The sequence below is a fragment of the Rhinoderma darwinii genome, chromosome 2 (assembly GCF_050947455.1).
Source record: "Rhinoderma darwinii isolate aRhiDar2 chromosome 2, aRhiDar2.hap1, whole genome shotgun sequence".
In the NCBI taxonomy this organism is placed as follows: domain Eukaryota; kingdom Metazoa; phylum Chordata; class Amphibia; order Anura; family Rhinodermatidae; genus Rhinoderma; species Rhinoderma darwinii.
Window position 1 is genome coordinate 238938274 of NC_134688.1, and position 18397 is coordinate 238956670.

An 18397-nucleotide genomic window follows, 5' to 3' on the forward strand; every position below is an offset into this window, starting at 1 on the left:
ACATGCAACTTTCCGATGACATGTTATCCTTTGTTTGGGAGGCAAGGTGATCAAAAAACAGCAATTCTGGCATCGTTTTTTTTATATAGCATTCACCACGCGCCATAAATTACATATTAACTTTATTCTGCGGGTCAGTACGATTCCGGCGATACCTAATTTATAGCACTTTATGTTTTACAACTTTTTGCACAATAAAATAACTTTTGTAAAAAGAAAGTATTTTTTCTGTCGCCAAGTTGTAAGAGCCATAACTTTTTAATTTTTTTTGTCGACTGAGCTGTATGAGGGCTTGTTTTTTTGCGAGACAAGCTATAGTTTTAATAATTACCATTTTTGGATACATGCGACTTTTTGATCACTTTTTATTTACATTTTTGAAAGACAGTGACCTACCTATGTAGTGCAATGTATTAGAACTGTCAGTTGTTCACTGACAATAAAAGCCGATAAGGCTCCGGCTCTGGTCGGGGCCTAATCAGCTTCCGTAATGGCAGACAGGAGGTCATTGTTAGGACTCTTGTTGCCATAGTAGCAGTTGGTAGCCTTGCCATCGCATGGCAGGCTGCCGATTTGCTACAAACCACTAAGATGCAGCGATCGCTTTGGATCGCTGTATCTAAGGGGTTAATGGCAGGAATCGGAGCGAGCTCCGATTCCTGCCGTTACAGCGGGGTGTCCGCTGTAACATACAGCGGACACTCACTGCTGATGCCGGCTCAGCTTCTGTTAGGCCAGTATTAGGCCTCCAGTTGCCATTGCAGTCACCGGCACCCATGCAATTTCATTGCTGGGGTGCTGATGAGCTGCAAACCGCTTAAATGCAGCGATCGCTTTTGACCGCTGCATTTAGAAGGTTAACGGCGGGGATCAGAGCTAAATTCGCTCCCCGCCATTACAGCAGGGTGTCAGCTGTAAGATAAAGCTGACACCGGGGGATGGTAGCACTGACTCTGCTGAGCCGGTGTCCACCATTTGTCGTATGGATACATTTGTTGTGCAAGTTAATTATTGTTTTATGTATTGGTACAGAAATTAATAAAAATATTTTTTTTTTTAAAAAAAGACACAAATGCACATTTTTTTTTATAATAAACATTAAAATGTAAGGCCGAATTTAGACGAACTTGGGGAAATTCTGACGGGAAAAATTTTGCGCGTGTGCGGGTCCCGATTTCACCGATCCCCATAGACTTGAGTCTATTGAGGGATCTGTGAAAACGGAACAAAATAGGACATGCTCTATTTTTAACAGACCCTTTCCAAGGTCCGTTGAGACAACGGCCGTGTGAACGGCCCCATTGAAATACATGCGTCCGTGTGATGACCATCGTTTTAACCCGTTAGTGACCGCCAATACGCCTTTTAACGGCGGCCACTAACGGGCTTTACTCTGATGCATATGCCTTTTTACGGCACTGAATCAGGATGAGTAAACAGAGCAGGGAGCCGTCAAATCTCCCTGCTCTCAGCTGCGTCTCAGGAATTCCCTGTGACGCGATCAAAAGGGGGGTCCCCCCTTCTCATTTTCCCTTTGAGTGCTGTGATCAGTTCTGTCGTCATCCTGTTTTACCTAGGCTTTTTTTTTTTTCATCCGCATTTTGCGGATTACATACGGATTAACTGCGGACGACATTTCACGGAACACGGTCCTGGAATTTGCGGACCAGAAAAACACTACGGTCGTGTGCATGAGGCCTTACTGCGACAGACGGCAATAGAGAGGGCTGCACGCTAGTGTGGCCACATCTCCACTGAACTCTATGGAGACTGCAGGGAACTTGGGTCTGCGAACCGTAGATATGCTATAAATGCTTAAGATGAAATTTCGCCTTTAAAAACACATGCATTTTAAATTGAAGATTTAGAGCTTTTTCTTAATACATAGACATTACGAAACATCAAGTGAAAATAACAAATTCATACTGCATGAAAAATGACGAAAAATATAATGTAAACATCTTTCACTTTATATGGAAGGAGAATTAACCAACATAGGAAAAATAGAAACACTTACACAGTGGTCTGCACTTTAAACTCGATTGTCTCCTCTTTCTTCTTGCGGAAGAAGAACCAATAAGTCAATAGGCCAACGATGAGTGATAACAAGAACATGTCCGCCATACTGAACATTGCCTCTTCAGCAACACTGCTCCCTTCCTCTGACTGGCACGCATCTTTGTTAACACAGGAATCGCCCATCTTTATATCGGGCACTAAAAAAAAAAACAACACGATTTTAGGAATATAAAAACATGAAAATCTGATCAGCGTTTTGCCATGTACCTTTAGTAATGGAAACAAAATCAGTGAAGCATAAAAAGCAAGTAACTAAGGAGTGAGCTTAAAAAAAATGAAAATTATATAATACTTAAAACATCATCATAACTTTTTTTTTTATAAATATATACAAATTGAAAAAAAAGAAAATATGGACAAGCTGGTTGGTTTCATAAGCACAGTGAGGGAGTGGTTTTCCCAGCTACCAGTTATGTACCAGGTCAACAGAGGCATCTCAGGTTGCGTCTAACACTAACACAGGTGGATACTCAGTCCAGCAGGTACACTCCGCAGATCCTGCCAAGTGAGCTTCAGCATTTCTATGTAAACTGCAGCTCAAGTGGCTGAACTTTTCATTTTGTAGGTTGCTTAGTAATGATCAGTCGTTCAAAGCCAACATAATCCTTACATTAATGAGAGTCAACATATGTGGGGGGGGGGGGGGGGTCACAGTACATACTGTATTTGACCAATCCTACCAAAGTGAATGTCCAGGTTTGTTTTTTTTGTACATACATGCTACATAATTCTAATATGCATGGATTCATTTCTTAACCCCTTAATTACCATGCCTGCAAGGGACTTTTCTGAATAAGGCCCCATGTACACGGCCCTGCCTGTAATGGGCGCGATTGCGGGCACGGCCGCCGACAGCCTCCCGCATTTTCGGCCCGTTCTCCCACACAAAGTATGGGAGCACGGACCAGAAAACAGCAAAAGATAGGACATGTCCTATCTTTTGCAGGAAACTTCTACAGCCCGGACACCTTCACTTAAACAGGAACGTGTCCGTGGACAATAGAAGTGACTGTGTCCGTAATTGCGGTCCACAATTGACGATTTTTATGGTCGTGTGCATGGGGCCTGAGTGTCATACATGTGTACAAGGGGAATAACACTATTTTTGGCCATTATATGACTTGTATTCTGCATTTTTTAGCAGTTCTGCCCTCTGCAGGCTCGATCTCTAAGGGCTTATTCAAGTAAAAACAGCTTATTCGGTAAAACAACGGCCGTCAGAAGGACACATGTATTTCAATGGGGCCGTTCACACGGCCGTTGTTTCAACGGACCGTGTGAAGGATCAGTTGAAAAATAGAGCATGTCCTATTTTCTGCAGTTTTCACAGATCCCCCTATAGACTAAAGTATATGGGGATCAGTGAAAACTGGACCTGCACAAGGGCAACGCGGACATGAAAAAGGCCGTTTTTTCTGTCCGAGTTTCCCCATCTTCGTCTGAATAAGCCCCAACTCTCAGTCGTCTCTGAACTAGTGGATGGAGCCTACACTGTTTTTTTCCAGGCAGAAAAATCTGCCTCTTCAGGAATTTTCAGGCAGATTTTGACTCTTGATTCTTGCAGCATTTTTCACCCGCGGCCATTGAGCACCGTGGGTAAAAAACACTTTCTCTGTTCTCTGGAACCGTGGCAAGAAAGAGCATGCCGCTTTGTTTCTTTACTACGAGCGGCCAAAAACCACCACTCAAAAAAACGCCTCCGTCTCCCACTGAAATAAATGGTGCCGGTTGCAGAAGTTTTTTGCCGTGGATTCCCGAAACTTTCCACGTCAAAAACCTGTGTGAACTGGGCCTTACAGCTATTATGTCTTCTATACACTGCACACATAGAGATAGGAGAGCAGGAGTATCCTCTTCTATCACATTTATAGAAGCTTCAGCAGCGGAGGAAATTATACAGCAGTAACGAGTAGTGTAACAGAATCCAGCACTGGGGTGTGATATAACAGACAATGCAGCAGCTTCCTGGTGTCTTTTGAACTCTGCTCCTGCTTCCCCCTCCTCTCTCCATAGACTAATATGAGCAGCGTTTCTGTGTATGACAATCTCTCTGCTCCCTCCCTCCATAGACTTCTATTGGCAGGCTGTGAAGAGACACCTCCATCTTCTGTAGTCCGTCAATTCTGCTTTGTGACCAGGGACATTTTGCTTGACAACATTGGCTGGATAGCAAATTACAGGAAAGGAGACACCTAGTGGCAGTACTTCACACACAAATTTGCATGGATAAAACAACTATATTTTAGCAGTAAGTAAATTACAAGTTGGATAGATCAGGTATCTTATTAGGAGTAGCGTAAGTTGTTTTAATGACTAGCTACATTTTTTTTGCCTGCATTTCAGCAGCAATAAAAATAAAAAAAAATTCATTGACGTGGCTATGAGGCCTTGTTTTATGTGGGAGAAAGTGTTTTGTTTTTTTTTCAGAGTAGTTTGACGGGGTACATATAAATCACTGATGTAATTTTTTATTTTTTTTGAATGAAAACGTGGAGATCCACTTTAGCCTGGTCAGACACTATATAGCGGTCAGCTAAACAATCCCTCACCTAGCAGTTCTGAACGGTTTCCGCCATTAAAAGGGTACTCTTATTAGGAGCAAACTTTCAGTTTGGAGCCCCCATGGCGATCAGCTGTTCGATCTGCATTTGGCTAGTACCACCCTGGCAAACAGCGGATTTTGCAATGGAAAGCTGCCGCGAGTCAAGTATTTTTAGCATGCAGAATTACATGGCAGCTATGCAGATAAATGGCCATGCATGTATTACATGTACAGTTCAAGTCCATTAGAATGGAAAAGACTCTAAGGCCTCATGCACACGACCGTATAATCGTCCGTAATTACGGACCCATTAATTTCTATGGCCGACAGACACCTTCCCGTATATTTACGGGAAGGTGTCCGTGCCGTGGAAACTTCCCGAAAAAAAAAAAAGGACATGTCCTATTTTTTTTATTTTACGGACCGTGCTCCCATACTTTATAAGGTCGTAAGTATGGGCACGGTGGTGTGCATGGGGCGTAAGGCAGGGTTCACACGAGCATGTTACGTCCGTAATGGACGGAACGTATTTCGGCCGCAAGTCCCGGACCGACCACACTGCAGGGAGCCGGGATCCTAGCATCATAGTTATGTACTATGTGGAACTACTGTCCCATACTGAAAACATGATTACAGTACGGGACAGTTGTCCGGCAGCGAGGCAGGGACTCCTAGCATCGTACATAACTATGATGCTAGGAGCCCGGCTTCCTGCAGTGTGGTCGGTCCGGGACTTGCGGCCAAAATACATTCCGTCCATTACGGAAGTAACATGGTCGTGTGAACCCAGCCTAACAGTGAGACTCTGTTCTAGGCTTATAGAGGGAGTCTTAAGCAGGGGAGAAGAGCCCTTTATTATGCCAGTTTACCTCAGCAGAATACACTTTATTATAACATTGGTGGTTGACTCTTAAACCGACCCTTGGATCGAAGAAGTACCAGCTAAGGGCCTGTTCACATCACCGTCTGCAATGGAAAGTCAAACTGAAACTACAGCTTCCGTTTCAGTCACCATTGATATCAATGGTGACGGAAACATTGCTAATGGTTTCCGTTCATCACCATTCCGGCAGGTTTCCGTTTTTCTGACAGAATCAATAGCGCAGTTGAATCCGCTATTGATTCCGTCGTTAAAACGGAAACCTGCCGGAATGGTGATGAACGGAAACCATTAGCAATGTTTCCGTCACCATTGATATCAATGGTGACTGAAACGGAAGCTGTAGTTTCAGTTTGACTTTCCGTTGCGGGGTTCACCCGACGGAAACCTCTGACGGAACCCCGGAACAGAAAACCAACGCGGATGTGAACAGGCCCTTAGATAGAACAGTCAGTTTAAAATTCAACCTGAGGACTTGGGTCATTAAAGTCCGAAGACAGGTGGCCCTATAGATCAGCATAGACAGTTGTATTTTTTTACTTCTGCCCCCACTACTTTATGCCATGCCAATGGGAGGGGGGGGGGGGGTTAATGTCCTTGACAAGAAACACAAAAACCTGATGACCGGAAAGGGAGAAACAAATGGCAAAAAAATAATTCAATTTATATGTATACAAGAAGTGTGGATATAATTGAAGGTCTACAAATATAAACAGTCTATGTACTATGTTTTCCATGTCATAGTGGAGTTATAACTGGCTATCCAGTCACAGTATTCAGGGGCAGATTATGACATTATCCTTAAAAGTACAGCACTAACAAATGGAGCTTAAGTTCAAGGTAGACTAGAATGTAACTAAAGGGCAAAGGTCAAGGTGCAGTACTAGAAAAAACTAAACGATGACAGGCAGCAGAGTACGAGCGATCTGAATTATCTGTACTTACGGACTATAGCACTTTGCAGCCATACACCTCCTCAGCAAGGCAGTATTACAGCACCGATACATGAAATGAAACGCATGCAAAACATATGTACAAACCAAGAAAGTGTATAAAGGAGGTGGACAGAGCCTCTAAAATACAGATGCAGGGTGAGGTCAAGGTATGGGTTAACTACAGACGCAGCATGAGACAGCGACGGTCCAATATCATACCCAAGCAAGCTTGTTACTTGGAAAAGTTACAAAAATCATCAAATTTGGGTCACTGATGAATATGGGAAGAGGCAACGTCCTAGAGCGCTCACGTGAAAGCCATCTCATCAGCTTATCTGGCAAGAAAACGCTGAAAACTGCCAGCGCGACAGATTCCACTGTTCATGTGAACCATCTTGTAGAGTGGAGGAAGCAGGGACGTGCCATCATTCACACTAGTCAAGTCACATTAGTAGAACCACCTCCTACTTTCAACATCGGCAGCGAGTAGCCCATGAAGGTGATGTGTCGTGGGCTGGCTCGGTAGGTGTAGAAGGTGTGTGATAGGCTGTCTGAACACATCACTCTTTGTTGCCATGGGTAAAAGGGGCAATCAGATTTGCAAAAAGGGATGATTATTGGCTTTCAGGCTAAGGGTGGCAGTATTTCTCAAACAGCGCAGTTTGTGAACTGTTCGGGTGCTGCTGTGGTGAAAGTGTATCGTGAGTAGACAAATGGCACCATTGGAAATAACCAACGTGCCATTGATGTGAGAGGTGAACGTCGGCTACGAAGGTGCGCAAGGGCCGAACGGCACGCTGCAGTGGAGCAGTTCACCATGAAAACTAACCAGGGAGTTAGACTGCGCTATTGATTCCATCAAAAAAACGGAAACCTGCCGGAATGGTGACAAACGGAAACCATTAGCAATGTTTCCGTCAGCATTGATATCAATGGTGATGCAAACAGAAGCTGTGGTTTCCGTTTGACTTTCCGTGGCGGGGTTCCACGACGGAAACCTCAGACGGAACCCCTCAACGGAAAGCCAACGCTGATGTGAACAGGCCGTTAGATAATTTCGTAGAACGAAAAACTATCAGCTCCTATATGAATGTGTAGAATATTAGTTTCATCCCTTCCCTTTTTCCCATCCCTCGGTTAAACTTGATGGAATCTTTTCCTGCCATTCCCTGGGCCCGCTCATCCATGTGGAAGGCACTCTGAACCGATTTGGGTATGAATGCATCATTGCAGATCACGTCCACCCATACATGCTGTTTGTCTTCCCTGGGGCAGATGGAATCCTCCAGCAAGACAATGCGACATGTCACATGGCTAGAAATGTCCGACAGTGGTTGAAGGAGCACGACCAAAACTTCCAAGTACTTCCCTGGCACCCTAATTCACCAGACTATAACCCAATTGAGCATCTGTGCGACCACCTCAATCATCTTGTTCACTCGATGGATCCTCCCCCACGCACCCTCCAGCAAATGTGGACGCACTGCAGTCAGCATGGCTCCAGATACCTGAGACAACCTACCAGCACCTTATTGAGTCACCCGCAGCCCGTCCAGCTGCTGTCCATGCTGCACACGGGGGTTACTAAGATATTAGCTGGTGGCCATAATAATGGGACTCCACTGTGTAGTTGCTGATGTGCACATGTGGAAAAAATAAAAATAAAAAACAAACCACCACATCTGTTTGCCCATCAAAAGAACAGCATCACTTTCACTCCCTGTTAAAGCTGCATGCCACAGCAGGTTCATACACTACAATAATCTAGCATTAATGCAAGTCACATGTATGTCAGGGTTTATCTCCAATGACACGGTTATATTCACTATGGCAAGAACTACTGAATCCTGCTGCATCTTGTAGAAAAAGAAAAAAAGGGAAGGAAACCGCATGACCATAGACACGAGGCAATTTTCTAGTAAAACTTTAAGACTAGGATGTGATTTCGGATTGCAACAGTTACTCAGCAAAAAAAAAAAAAACAAAAAAAAAAAACACCAGTATTTACACTGATCAATGCAAGAGCAGATTATTCATACATCGTGTTACAGGATTCATGACTGTCGTCTGTCCCGCTCCCTAAGCCTGGTGACTTGCAATGTGTCTATTAGGTCACATTTTCATAAGGTGCAACATGCTACGTTATTTTGACAATCGAATATGAACAGAAAGCTAATGGAATAACGTTAACTTAAGTGTGAACACAGCCCTACAGCGTGTATTGCTTAAAGAGGACCGGTCATGTTTATTATTAAAACCACATACCTCCCCTATTCCTGGTACACTCTTGATTCTAGGGATGTAATTTAATTATTTTTTTTGGCCCTCCCGTTGTCCTGTTACGGCCCCAGCTTCGCTTCATATCTGATATGCTAATTTTGAGTAAATTTTGCCTCCTGCATCACCGTGTCCAATGAGAGCGGACAGCCTCATATTGATGCAGAAAACCCGCTCTGATTGGACAGCGTCATAAGAAAAATAATCTGCAGTAATACAGTAGCAACAGAGTGGATGAGATTTGAACAAATTTTATCCACACACAGTGGGGAAAAAATACACCAATAAAATCATTCATAAATTGACCTGTCATGAGGTTTTTTAAGCCCCAGTATGTCAACTTATGCTGCGGAATCACTGCTCTTCTGTTGCAGCTTTTCCCTATTGAATTCATTGGGAGGTAAAACTTGCAACAAAGAGGCGAGTGTGGAGGCTTTTGCAGTGGAAATGCTGTGATTCTGCTGCAAAATTTGTGATATAAAAAAAAAAACAAACATATGTTTATCTCCTGCCGTACGTAGTCCTTGCGACACGATCCTCTATTCTGAGTGCAGCCCGTCCTCCTGGGATGACATTTCATTCCATGTGACTGCTGCAGCCAATCAAAGGCTGCAACAGTCACATGGACTACAGCATCATACCAGTAGACCGGGCTACGCTCAGAGGAGAGGGACACGTCGCCATCACTACTGCCGGGGTAAGTACAAACTGATTTATTTTTTTTTTAATTCTGCATGATTTCCACAGCGGACATGCCGCCTGAAAAACTGCACCACAATTTGGTTCGGTTTTTCGGACGGAATCCCCTGCGGGTTCCAGGGCGGATATGCGGTGTACTTTTACACATATTCCCCGCAGCGCTCCTCTTCTCCCTTCTGGCTCCATCAATCCAGCGTCGCTAATACAAGGACCTGATAGCAAGCAGCATCAGGGCCTTATATGTGACGCAGCACTTCAACATCATCAGTGCTGCGTCGCATATGTCCTGACGCTGCATGGCGTCATTACTTTGTATGAGCTGCGCTGGAGTGATGAGGGAGCCAGAGGGGAGAAGAGGAGCGAAGAGCATAATTCATTTTTTTAATTATTTATTTAGCTGTCCAATGGAAGCGGTGGGTTAATCTGGTCGGGGGTGGCAAGGCACAGGCCCATCGTGGTCCTCTGCCTTGCTACGCACCTTAGAGTGAAATCTAGCTAGGAGTTGGCGTAGATTTCCATTATAATCATTTTGTTGGGCTGTGGTGGCCCACGCCCATTTCGTCGAGGTCACGTCCCTTTACACAAAAGGGTCGTGAGCGGTGCAAAAAGGCCTTAAATCGCAAATTTTCTCTGCGAATTGAGACTTTTTGGCCTTTTTGGAACTTTTCTATGCAAGAAAACTGGTGTACAAAGGTTGATAAATTACCCCCATAGTGCTTGCATATATTCTTTTGCAATGGCCAATTGTATAACAAAAGGCAATAGACCGCGCTTTTCTATTTAGCGCAAAACAACTTATTGACATATACAAAACCCAGTGGTTGTCAAAAAGACACTTGGTATCAGTTGAGCCGATAGGGGTCTATAAACACATTCCGTGTTTGCACCGGGAGAATTTCCTGCCACATATGCCACAAGCATACACTGAGCGTAGTGTGAACACAGCCCTTATGGTGATGGTACTCATTTTCCGTTCATGTAGGAGCATTTATTGAATGGCATGAATTGGAATCAAGGCACATTTTATACATGCAGCATATCTAGAATGTAAGGAAATAATCACAACGTGACTTATCATGCCAACATCTAGACACAACTGAAAGAGAGCTATGAGCCACATCAATTGTGCAGAAAATGTAGAAGAAACCTGAATCCACCATTTAAAACGTATATGTACTAAGTCCTAAAATATCAACGTTCACAAGAAGAACACTGCGATGACACTTACAGCATAATAGTCCAATACAAGGTACAAATCACAATGAGAAAAGCTCCGGCCAGGCAAACAGACTTTGTATTTTCTCTAATTCCTTCTCAAAGTTTTATGGGTAATACTGCTAACACATACTATTTATACATTCATACTTTACCTAAGTCCCCATGCAAACTAACGTAAAAACGCCCGTAATTACGGGCCCACAGACTTCTATTGGCCATGGGTACCTTCCCGTTTGCTTACGGGATGGTGCCCGGGCTGTTGAAAGATATGGAACATGTCCTATTTCAGGCACGGACAGGCCCATAGAAGTCTATGGTGCACCCGTAATTACGGGTGGCTACGTATGTGCACCCGTAATTACGGGAGCGTTGCTAGGCGACGTCAGGGGATAGTCACTGTCCAGGGTGCTGAAAGAGTTAAACGATCAGTGCGGAATAGAGAGAAGGGGCTGCACCGATAGGCAGTTACTCTCTCTGCACCCTGGACAGTGACTACCGCTGGACAGTGAGTAACATGCGCGGCGCTCACAATATAGATATCTAATGTTCCCTTCAAAAACTCGTAACGAAAAAAAAAAAGTTAATACTTAACCAGAACTCCCTGCTTCTTCCTCCAGTCCGGCCTCCTGGGATAACATTTCAGCCCATGTGACCACTGCAGCCAGTCACAGGCTACAGAGGTCACATGGACTGCCGCGTCATCCAGGGAGTTCGGACTGGATGTCAAAAGAGGGACGCGTCACCAAGACAACGGCCGGGGTACATATGAACTTCTTTTACTTTCAATCGCTGCGTTCCGCTGCGGAAACTCTGCCCCTTCTCCCTATCCAGCACAGATAGAGAGAAGGGGCTGCTGATTAGTGCGGTGCAATATAGCAGAGAAAACAGGTCTGTTCACGTGTGGAATACGGGTAACAACGGACCCGTATTTACGGGCACGGGTCCGTAAATACTGGTGGAATATGGGTGACAAAGGACCCGTATTTACGGATGGGAAAAAAATCTGTTTGTGTGCATGAGGCCTAAATAGCAGCACTTTTTATTATAAGAACAGTAAAAATACCTACATGAACACTGTATACAGAACATGCCAGTCATTAAACCAAGGGGTCCAAATTCCTATTTCAGTGCACCATAAACATTGTTCTAAAGTCTGCACATTACCTCTTTGCCCGTCAATAACCTCAAAGTCCATTTTGTAGAGTTACAAAAAATAAAAATAAAAAAGTACCAATCTTGAAAGTCAAGGCTGACCAGAGGCAGTAAATCACTCGATTCAGGGTCTGGCAAATTACCAATTTAACTTCTAAGCCTGCTTTAAATAGAGTGCCACCAAACTAGCGATATATATTCATCCTCTCTAATATTTAGAAACTAACCTAATCTCAGCACGCCAAGAGGAGTGACCCACGGATTGCCCAAAACAAAAAATTCAGCACATGTCTACTTGCCAAACTGGCATACCCACGAGAGTGATTTCCTAAGCATACACGGTCATGATACCTGTACTTGGCAAGTTATCTTCTGCTCCCTTTGGTCTAGAAGAACAAACAGCATAGGAATCTGTTGCATTATTTAGTTTATGCAGCGGTTGGATAATGGCGATGACTCAAACATTACTTGCCTTTAGGCAAAAGCATGAGACAGGGTCCTAATAGCAGAATGGAAGGTAACAATCCATATGGTGAAAGGTTATGACTGAAGTGTATTTGTCAGAAATTCTTGGGGTGTAATCAATAATAATTTTGGATATATTCAGTTGTGGACCTTCAGATAAATGAAAACTCTTACTATTTTGGGGTCTCTGCCATTTTCCAGTAACATTCAATAGGAAGTGAAGGAGTCTGAAGGGTTGGCTTGTGTCTGAATGAGTCTAAATGCTGAAGATGCAGTGAGTGCTCTGTCCAATAAGATTCAGCAGAGTATGTGAGCTCACACAATCGACCAATCAGCTGCTAAATCCTGTCCTGTATGTTCAGAGGCCTGGGCAAGGGTGGATTTTCTCAGGAATATTCACTAGCAACCATTTTATTAAAGTGGTTGTGTCATCACACACATTATGGCATACCCCCAGGATATGCCATAAACGTCTGGCTAGCGAGGGTATGGGTTCAGGGGACCCCCGTTTGGAATATAGGTGCGGGTACTAGAGGTGGGAGTCGCATCTATCAGACATTAAAAGTACGTCTACACACAACATTAGCACTGTGTAATTTCCATTCCAATATTCTGTGTCGGAATTTCGCAATTTGCAAGAGAAATTACCATTGCGGCAGATTAAGAATACGCACCGCAGGTCAATTTCAGTATGTGTTTTCTGCAGTGTGGATGAGATTTTCTCAAATCTCATCCACTTTTCTCCTACTGCAACACACTGTAGGATTTCCTTATGGAAAATCCGGACGGAAATTCCCCAGCGTTTAGACTGTATGTGGACCTTCCGTTATGGACGCCATAAAGGTGTGTGGTGACCCCAGCACATTATAGGGTACATTAATTAGTGCCATTAAAATCTCATATGGCCATGTCGACAGAAAAAAATAAAAAAAGAATTATGGGTTTTGAAAGGCAGGGAGGAAAAAAAAACAATAAACCAAAAACGGATTGAGAAGCAGAAATACGGGATTTGAGAAGAAAGACCTGAATAAATCAGCTGATGGACAAACCGGCTTCTTCTGAAAAGGGGTTTTCACGATAAGACTAGAAATTCAGACCAATTACTGAACTATGGAATCTGTGTACTATAATCTGTATGCCTTTCTTCACCTTACTGCAGTGTCATTCCAAACAATCTCTGCGCCAAATCCCTACACGACAATGTGTGCAGAACATTTTTCACAAACAGAACTTAGATGAACTATTACATAACAGTATGAGAGCTCAGTGCCATATTGCACAATACCAGAAATTGTTCCCTGTAGCATTTATCAGGCTGAAATCAGACAGCGTTTTGCGGAGTAAGCTCTGGCTATGGCGTTTTTCCCATAGGCTTCTTTATAGGACTTCAAAACCGCCCCAAGAAAAAAAAAAAAGGCATGTACAAAAGAACACTAAATGAAAAACGCACATTCCATTTTAAGAACGCTGGTGTTTTTAGAAACGTTTTTGGATGTAGTTTAATTGGGCGAAAAAATTGTGTGTGTGAAGGAGGCCTGAAAAAGAAGCATGTTTTTAATTACTGCATTTATTAGATAAACAAGACCCATATCTTTCATGTGAATAAGCACTTGACCCCGTGCTCCTATAACTTTAGAATGGCCCGCAAATGTGGGTGACAGTCCACGGCAGTCAGTGCCCTTAATCACAGACCGTGCCCACGGCTACGGCCTTAGAAAGCCTCCACTTCGATGTTGTGACTGCCGACTTGATGTTCATACGGTGCATTTCTGGATTTACTTCATAATGCTGCCTGTGTTGTACAATCTATTCCATTTTTTACTTATCTGTTCGTAAAACAGGATTTTTAGGGACCATCTACTTTATTTCTGCTCCCAAGAATCTCGTGCCTGCTCAGCAGGACCCGCTTATTGTTAGTCATGAACACAGACCATAGTTAAAGCTAGGTTAGGATATACAGGGTGGGCCATTTATATGGATACACCTAAATAAAATGGGAATGGTTGGTGATATTAATTTCCTGTTTGTGGCAAATTAGTATATGGGAGGGGGGAAACTTTTCAAGCTGGGTGTTGACCATTTTGAAGTCGGCCATTTTCTATCCAACTTTAGTTTTTTCAATGGGAAGAGGGTCATGTGACACATCAAACTTATCGAGAATTTCACAAGAAAAACAATGCTGTGCTTGGTTTTAACGTTACTTTATTCTTTCATGAGTTATTTACAAGTTTCTGACCACTTATAAAATGTGTTCAAAGTGCTGCCCATTGTGTTGGATTGTCAATGCAACCCTCTTCTCCCACTCTTCACACACTGATAGCAACACCGCAGAAGAAATGCTAGCACAGGCTTCCAGTATCCGTAGTTTCAGTTGCTGCACATCTCGTATCTTCACAGCATAGACAATTGCCTTCAGATGACCCCAAAGATAAAAGTCTAAGCGGGTCAGATCGGGAGACCTAGGGGGCCATTCAACTGGCCCACGACGACCAATCCACTTTCCAGGAAACTGTTCATCTAGGAATGCTCGGACCTGACACTTATAATGTGGTGGTGCACCATCTTGCTGGAAAAACTCAGGGAACGTGCCAGCTTCAGTGCATAAAGAGGGAAACACATCATCATGTAGCAATTTCAGATATCCCGTGGCCTTGAGGTTTCCATTGATCTTTGGGGTCATCTGAAGGCAATTGTCTATGCTGTGAAGATACGAGATGTGCAGCAACTGAAACTACGGATACTGGAAGCCTGTGCTAGCATTTCTTCTGCGGTGTTGCTATCAGTGTGTGAAGAGTGTGAGAAGAGGGTTGCATTGACAATCCAACACAATGGGCAGAACTTTGAACACATTTTATAAGTGGTCAGAAACTTGTAAATAACTCATGAAAGAATAAAGTAACGTTAAAACCAAGCACACCATTGTTTTTCTTGTGAAATTCTCGATAAGTTTGATGTGTCACATGACCCTCTTCGCATTGAAAAAACTAAAGTTGGATACAAAATGGCCGCCATGGTCAACACCCAGCTTGAAAAGTTTCCCCCCTCCCATATACTAATGTGCCACAAACAGGAAGTTAATATCACCAACCATTCCCATTTTATTTAGGTGTATCCATATAAATGGCCCACCCTGTAGTCTATTTGATGTTCACCTACCCGTTTATGTGAATGTATGAATTAAACTACGGCTTTGCCCACGGAGTCATTTTAGCAGGACATTCGCTCTTGGAAAGATTCATTCCAGGTCTTCCCATTTGTAGATAATAAATCTGAATGTGGTTCAATTGAGTCCTAGATCAGTGTATATTGCATATATTTTTTCCTGTGGTTTCTATAAAATTGCCACAAACCAGGACATTTTATAAAAAAAGAAAACCCACATGAACACGGCAGAATTGCACTGTCTGAATATACCCATAGGCATTATTCACACGGACATGTTAGTTTTGCACGCGCAAAAAACACTGCGTTTTGCGCGCGCAAAAGCTCCGTGTGTCAGCAGCGTATGATGCGCGGCTGCGTGATTTTCGCGCAGCCGCCATCATGATGACACTCTGGTTTTATGTTTACAAACAGAAAAGCACGTGGTGCTTTTCTGTTTTCATTCATAGTTTTTACTGCTGTTGCGCGAATCACGCGCGTCACCCGGACGTGCTTCCGTGTTCTGCTCGTGATTTTCACGCACCCATTGACTTCAATGGGTGCGTGCAGCGCAAAACACGGGCAAATATAGGACATGTCATGAGTTTCACGCAGCGCACATACGTATAACACGTTCGTGTGAATAAGGCCTAAAACAGAGGACAATTAATTACGAGCACGGTCATGTGCATGAAGCCTTACTGATGGGTGTACGTGCTGAAAAAAAATTATAGAACCTCTCCTATTCTTGTCCGTAATTACGGCACGGACTCTCCTATAGAAGCCTATGGGCGCTTCCGTAAATACGGACGGCTACTGATGGGCATACATAAACCATCCGTATTTACGGAAGCGCTGCTATGCAACATGTTGGTGACATAATTTGCAGCCGCCCTCTTTTTTTTTTAACGGATCTGCATATACAGATCAAATACGGATGCAATACGGACCGTATTTACGGAGATCCTTCCTTATATACGGATATGTTATGGACGACTACGGATCCGTATTTACAGATAGATGAAAATACGGTCGTGTGCATGGGGCCTCTAAGTTCCCACTGGTCTCATCGCACCACATTGAGGGGCAGTTTTTCTTTTTATTGTTTTAAACAAAATTAAATCATACAACTGAATTGCATAAGGTGTCTTGACAGCATATGATGGTACAACCAAACAGTTGAGAAGTGTCGTTAGATACATTGTAACTCCACATATGCAGCAATGACTTAACGTTCAGGTTAAAATATCAAAATTGGAACAAACCATTAGAAAGATAAAATATAAGTACACGAATATAAGGGGGAGCAGGAGGGTAGAGGATAAGGGGAATAAGAGAGAGGGAGAGGAATTGAGAGAGATTTACAGGATAATTTTATCTGAGACAAGGAGTGTCGGTTATAGTTTAACAACTTTCATCGCAAGCTAACAGTTCCTACAATGTTTCCCATCCAATCTGACTAATGGGTACTCAAGGCTACATCCAAGAACGGAGTTGAAGACCGGAATGTTGTCCAGGGTCTCCATATCTCTGTAAATTTAGTGTAAGAGCGGTTAGAGAGTGCCGTTATTTCTTCTATATAGTAGATTTTCTCCACTTTGTTTATCCATTGAAAGAGAGTGGGAACTTGAGTCGATCTCCAGTTTGGGGGAATGAGAAGTTTGGCCCCCGATAAGAGGTGTTTAACTAGAATATTTGTGGATTTACTTAATTGTGCCATAGGTAGATTAAGAAAAATGGTAGCTGGGGGTATTTGGATAGAGATGTCACAAATTTTCGCTATATACTCTAGAACAGGTATCCAATAACCTTGGATCTTATCCAAGTATGTATGCAGGAACCGGGTTCCCCCAAGCATCTCCAGCATGTGTCTGGAATGGATGGGTACCAAAGGTGTCTTTTATCCGGCGTGGTATACCACCGAGACACTATCTTATAAGAGTTTTGAGGGGCAGTTTTTCTAACGTAATTTCTGCTGTGGATGAAAGCCGTTCATACTTACCCCCTCCCTCTTCTCTGCGTACTCCGGCCTCCTACGATGACATTGCAGGCCATGTGATTGGCTGCAGCGGTCACATGGGATGAAACGTCATCCCAGGAGGCTGGACTGCAGGAAGGAGGAGAGAGTTCTGGGTAAGTATGATTTTTTTTTTGTTTTTGTTTTCTGTAGTTGCGATTTTTGTGGTGTAATCACTGCAATTCAGCCGCAACACTTGGCTTTCTGTTGCGAGTTTTGCATCCCCATTGAATTCAACGAGGAAAACCCACAACAGATCAACAAAAACGCAGCATAAATTGACTTGCTACAAATATAATGTGGTGACAGAGCCTCTTTAAAAGTGCCCTATCTCCTACATAAGGAGATGGGCACTATAATGTAGGTGACAGCAGTGCTTTTTATTTAGGAAAACAATCTAATTTTACGACGTTAGAAGCGATTTTCGCTTTACGCTAATTACTTTCTTAATGCCCAACTGGGCGTGTTTTACTTTAGACCAAGTGGGCGTTGTACAGAGGAGTATATGACGCTGATTGGTCAGCGTCATACACTCATGCACTTCTCCCCATTCATTTAGGCAGCGCATAGGGATCCTGCTAGATCAGAATGTGCTGTCTAAGGCCTTATTCAGACAAACGGGAAATACGTCCGTGCATCTATGGGGCCGTGCAGACATGTGCGTGATTTTTACTCGGCGTGAGTCCGCTGAAAAAAAAAAGTCACGACATGTCCGTTCTTTGGCCATTTTTCGCGCATCACGTACCCATTGAAGTCAATGGGTGCGTGAGAACCACGCATGTCGAACGGAAGCACTTCCGTGCGAACAGCGTGATTCGTGCAACAGCTGTCAAAAGGATGAATGAAAACAGAACAGCACCACGTGCTTTTCTGTTTACAAACATCCAAACGGAGTGTCATAATGATGGCGGCTGCGCGAAAATCACACAGCCCCGCATCATATGCTGATGCCCCACGGAGCTGTTAAGTGCCTTTTGCGCAGGCAAAACGCC

The 18397-nt window shown here is 43.5% G+C and overlaps 1 protein-coding gene across 1 annotated transcript in view; it reads right to left on the reverse strand.

Annotated features, from left to right (window-relative positions):
* POR (cytochrome p450 oxidoreductase) overlaps nucleotides 1-18397 on the reverse strand; it is a 63470-nt gene that overhangs the window by 34085 nt on the left and 10988 nt on the right. Inside the window, exon 2 of the mRNA XM_075852991.1 lies at nucleotides 2018-2216. Within this exon, the coding sequence (XP_075709106.1) occupies nucleotides 2018-2202 (185 nt within the window). The 5' untranslated portion in view covers nucleotides 2203-2216. The remainder of the gene's footprint in view (nucleotides 1-2017; nucleotides 2217-18397) is intronic.